Below are 5428 nucleotides of genomic sequence, written 5' to 3' on the forward strand. Positions count from 1 at the left end.
TAAGTTTTCATACAACTTATAGATTAAGAGGGATGTGGTAGCCATGAGAGCTATAAGCAGAGCTATGCTCAATAACAGCATGAGGTCCTGTAGACATGTAGTTCTTGGGGCTCCACCTCTCCAAGTCTCACCTGTGGAAGCTTTGCTGCCAACTGTAGCATGAACCTTAAAAGTTCTTATTAATAAAATCAAACCCGAGGCCAGTTATTGGGGTGAATACTGGAAGGTCAGAGAGACAGAACAAGCCACAGCTATCTCACCTCACCAGTTCCTCAGCTGGTCCTGTTTCCTCAGACTGGAAGCCTCTGAATCCTCATCCAGAATTAATCCCAGCTGAACTGTGCTACTTCAAAGCCTGAAAGCTTAACCAGCCGAATGCTTAACCAGCCACATGCTTAACCAGCCAAATGCTTCTAGTTTCTGGTCCTCACGCCTTATATACCTTTCTGCTTTCTACCATCACTTCCTAGGATTAAAGGCTTGCTTTCTGGGATTAAAGGCGTGAGTCACCATGCCTGGCTGTTTCCAATGTGGCCTTGAACTCACAGAGATCCCAGATGGATTTCTGCCTCTGGAATGCTAGGATTAAAGGCATGTGCTATCACTGCCTAACTAGTGGCTTTTCTGTTCTCTGACCCGAGATAAGTTTATTAAAGTACACAATATTTTGGGGAACACAATACCACCACAGCCAACCAAGCCATGTTCTATGAGTTCCAATGCTGCCTGTTGTTCCTCTTGCCTGGCTGTTGACAGTTCATGTTATCACAGTCTTTGTGAGTTCATGTGTGCATCTGCCATGCTGTGTTCTAAAAACACACTTTCCTTGATGTTATCCACAAATTGTGGTTCTGACAATCATTATACCCCCTCCTCTGCATAGATCCATGAGCTCTGAAGGGAGGGGTGTGAAAAGACAGACCATTTAGGAATGGACATGCCAAAAGGTCATTGAGTTGTGGGTTTCATATTGTTATTCTTAAACATAGCAGGATACTGAAACAGAGCTTTTGGAGAGCTGGCTAACCTCTATTGTCAACTTCAAGTTCTGTAACATGATCCTCTCCCTGTAATATGATCTCATTATAAAATAGCATCTTTCAGTTTCCGCAAGTTGACTTTTGTGGGACCTTCTCCTATACACACTATGGAACATAAAATCTGATACAAAACGACTTTTTAAGGACAGACCTTAGTCCACCTGTCTCAAGCCTCCTATATCCAGCTAACATTGTGGCTCAGGTCCTGCTGTCCCTGAGAAGAACTGTCACCTTCTCCTCCAGCCCACATATTGCTTATAGCTTACTAAGTGCCCAAACAGCAGTCCCTTCAGGGACTGTGACTGTGTTACTTTGAATGAGAATGCCCTCCCTACCCCATGCCACACACATATAGGCTCATAGGTTTGAATACTTGGTTCATTCTTGGTGGAACTGTTTAGGGAGGTTTAGAAAGTGTGGCCTTGTTGGGAATGTTTTTGAGGTTTCTAAAGACTCATGCTATTTTAGGGACTTCTATTTCCTGGTTATCAATCAAGTAGTAAGCCCTCAGCAACTGCTCCAGCCACCTGTCTTTATTCAACCATCATCTACTTTAAAGGCTCTGAGGCTATAAGCCTAATTAAATGATTTCTCATTAATTTGCTGTGATCATAGTGTTTTCACAGAGCAATAGAAAAGTAAATAAGACAGATATGCTTATTATATTGCAGGGTAAGGGGAACTCTGCAAAATATAAAGTTGGAATTTCTTTGGCTCTAAGAGAAATGAGCTAGCTCTGTCAGTGATGAGATTTCACTCATAGACCCAATGTGATCCATGATGGATTCAGATAACAATGGAAAATTGTTTGATTTTGATTTTCTAGGTAGGGTGATTACAATAGTCCAGGTCTGGATGAGGATAGAGTCTGAAGATGGGTGGATGCAAGAGTTCCAACAAGAGAAATCAGACATATGACACTTCTTAGTTTCATTTTTAGGAGAGATGAACAGAGAGAAAATGCATCTTGCATGGCTGTTCTACTATAAAGGAGCCATCCTTGGTGGGACCAGTCTTAGCAGAGGATGTAGGGAGTTGGTGAGGAAAGGAGGTAAGTCAGACCACGGTGGACCTGAGAATTGTTCATCCTCACTGACCAACAGCCATAGTACTTTCTTATTCATACAGAATTTAGTAAGCAAAGATACATTCATGATGTTCTAAAATATAGATCATATCATTTTTGTTTTGGTACCTCTATTTCACTTCATTTTGCTCATCTTTTAGTCGTCATTAATAAGCTATGACAGAACAGAATTATCAATTCAAATCACTTTCCCTCAAGTTTTAACATCGATAAAGTTATCATTTTTACTCATCAGCCATATAATCCAAGTTTTAAGACTCAAGAGGAAAATGACAGTCTGTTTTCAAGCTGATAGCTTTTGTAGCTAAAAGGACACTAGACCAAAACAAAATTTTCTAGCCAACCTAGGCATAATGCCAAGTCCCAGTCAGTGTATTATTAATTCTTATATTTTTGGTTGTGAGCCAAGCCTTTAACGGCTGAGCCATCTCTCCAGCCCATATTATTAATTCTTTTTTTTTTTTTAGTAAATTTATTTTACAACATCATTTAGTTCAACATAATAGCCACAGATTCCCCTGTTCTCCCACTCTCGCCCCCCTCCCTCTCCCTCCACCCCACCCCCCATTCCCACCTCCTCCAGATCAAGATCTCCCCCGAGGACCGGGATCGACCTGGTAGACTCAGTCCAGCCAGGTCCAGTCCCCCCCTCCCAGACCGAGCCAAGCGTCCCTGCATAGGTCCCAGGATTCAAACAGCCAACTCATGCAACGAGCCCAGGACCCGGCACCAACACACAGCTGCCTCCCAAACAGATCAAGCCAAATGACTGTCTCACCCGTTCAGGGGGCCTGATCCAGTTGGGTTAAAAGTGCCCAAGAAAAATCCACAGGCTAAAGCTGCTGCAGTTGTTTTTCAAATTCTGACATAATACAATGTTATTCCTAGCATTCTGTAGTTCGTTCGTCATATCTCACCACAGTGACTCTGTATGTGCTAACTTTTCTAAAAAAGGGAGGTCCTGATATTTTATTTTTTATCGTTGTTCCACTTGATTCTTTGCTCATCAACATACTTCTCTGTGTAGAGTTGAGGTAACTCCAGCTAATCTGACCTGTTGCTGGGCATGCCACATGATTGTCTGAGTACATACAGGAAGAGACTTGCAATGTGATCTGTTGCCAAGTCCTCTAGCCCACTGAATCTTGATTCCTTTTTAAAGTTTATTTGTTTTGAATATTGGGTTCATGAGTAAAAATAGGGACAAATGTCTTTATGTGTCACAACCTCCAATGAATAAGGAAGACCTTCAAGTAGATAAGGGTATCTCCCCAAAAGCAGGAGGGTAGTATGTTCAGGACTGTCCTGGGGAAACATAGAAGCAGTACTCATGGGAGAAGGCATAAATGATTCATAAGAAATTTTCCATCAATCCAATATCCCCAAATTGTACAAATATTAAAAGTTTCCCAAGTTTGCAAAAGGTGGTGATAAAAACCACAGGAGGCACAGAGGGCATCATGAAGCTCGCTTTGCTAGATCTTTGTCAAGCAGCTATGATGGCTGTATGAATTCTGCCTTTCCCACCAGATATGGGTGTGCCAGGAGATCTCAATTCTCATGATGTTTGATGGAAAGTATCAGTTTCTACAAATTTATATGATAAACTGAGATGAAATCTGTGGAATAAAAAGCTGAATTAGCTAGAAGTACAGCTGTGTCTCATCTGACCTTAAAGTGCACAGTCCTCAGGAAGAAGAGGGGAGGTTCTAGACCTGCTAGGATTTATCATTTAAGGATCATAATGTTCACCCCATTTTTCTTTGGTTTTTAATTAAACCTACCTTCTATTCTAATAAAAAAAATGTGATCAAGGTTCTGCCTGGAATATGAAAAGACTCAGAATGTCCATGGATTTTCTTTCTATGGAATTCTAGTGAGCAAAGTGGGGTACTTTATGTTCTCAAAGCTGTCAGTTGGCATTTTGTTCATGGGATATTGTGGCTCAAATTTTTTAAATAATACAAGGAGAACATGTGATGTGTGAGGACATTGGATCCCTTCAGAACATGTATGTACAAAGAATTTCAGGGAAACTAAGAAAAGTGTAGCCCAGCCACCTGAGAGGATTGCCCAATCTAATCTTGTCTGCATAAACACCTGGGGTGAATCTGTTTTCTGTGTGCTGTGCGCCCCCTGGTGGCCCTGATCAGCATCACAGTGAAGTTTATGTCTGGATTTTCACTGAAGTCCCCTCACCGTGTCTCTTGCACAGTAATAAGTGGCAGTGTCCTCAGATCTCACACTGCTCATTTGCAGGTACAGAGTGTTCTTGGCATTGTCTCTGGAGATGGTGAATCGTTCCTTCAGGGATGGTGAATAGTTGATTGTACCACTACTCGGGCTAATTTCTCCAACCCACTCTAGCCCCTTCCCTGGAGCCTGCCGGATCCAGTTCATCCAGTAGTTACTGAATGTGAATCCAGAGGCTGCACAGGAGAGTCTCAGGGATCCCCCAGGCTGTTTCAGGCCACCACCAGACTCCACCAGCTGCCCTTCACACTGCACACCTGCAAAATACAGAGAATCCTGTCAGTAAAATGTCATAAAGATTCACTGTAATTTCTGTTCATGTACACTAACATACTCAGTATCTCTGTTTCTCCATAAATTACCTTTTAAAAGAGCAACAAAGAAAATCCACATCAGCCGCAAATCCATGGTGTGGTCTATGTTCAGTGCTGATCACTGAGTGGGGAGACCTGGGAATCCAGGGCTGATTCCTTTTGCCTGAGCTTCAGGGTCAGTGCTGGCCTGGTTTTCAAGAGAAGAGAGAGGCCTTATTTGCATGTCTTCTTGCTATATAACAAGTTTTGTAGCTGGCCCTGAGAGATGGCATGTTCTGTTTTCTAAATGTGCTGGGGGAGTCTGGTAATAAAGATAATGGTATGAAAGTGTTGTATGTGATACTAAGTTATTTTTTCTTGGCACACACTTAGTATCGTATGTTTCATTTAATACTCACAAACAAAAGACACATTTTACGGTTAATTTCATCCCAATTCTTCAAGTCCACTTATCAGTGGTAGTAGACATTGCTTTGTGACATGCTCTGGAGCTCTTCTGTTTACTGTGTGGACTTCAACACTGATGTACTTAGCACTGCCTTAGTCTGCTCCAGTGCTAAGTGTCATTGCCTCATGATTTTGGGAACTCCCTTCTTTTGATTTATTAATTTTTTTCATTTATTATACAAACCAACCAGAGTCTCCCCTCTCTCCTCTCTTCCCTTTCCTTCCCCAGACTCCCTTCTACCATCATCCACTTCTCCATACAGAACAGTGCTGGATACCCATGAGAG

The 5428-nt window shown here is 42.1% G+C and overlaps 1 gene segment (V, D, J or C); it reads right to left on the reverse strand.

The window, feature by feature from the left end:
• Window positions 1-4308: 4308 nt before the first annotated feature.
• LOC102908861 (Ig heavy chain V region 441-like) lies at window positions 4309-4879 on the reverse strand. The segment is given in 2 exon segments: window positions 4309-4637; window positions 4743-4879. Coding segments are annotated over 2 exon segments (375 nt in total).
• Window positions 4880-5428: the final 549 nt, after the last annotated feature.

Source organism: Peromyscus maniculatus, chromosome 14 (genome assembly GCF_049852395.1).
Source record: "Peromyscus maniculatus bairdii isolate BWxNUB_F1_BW_parent chromosome 14, HU_Pman_BW_mat_3.1, whole genome shotgun sequence".
Lineage (NCBI taxonomy): Eukaryota > Metazoa > Chordata > Mammalia > Rodentia > Cricetidae > Peromyscus > Peromyscus maniculatus.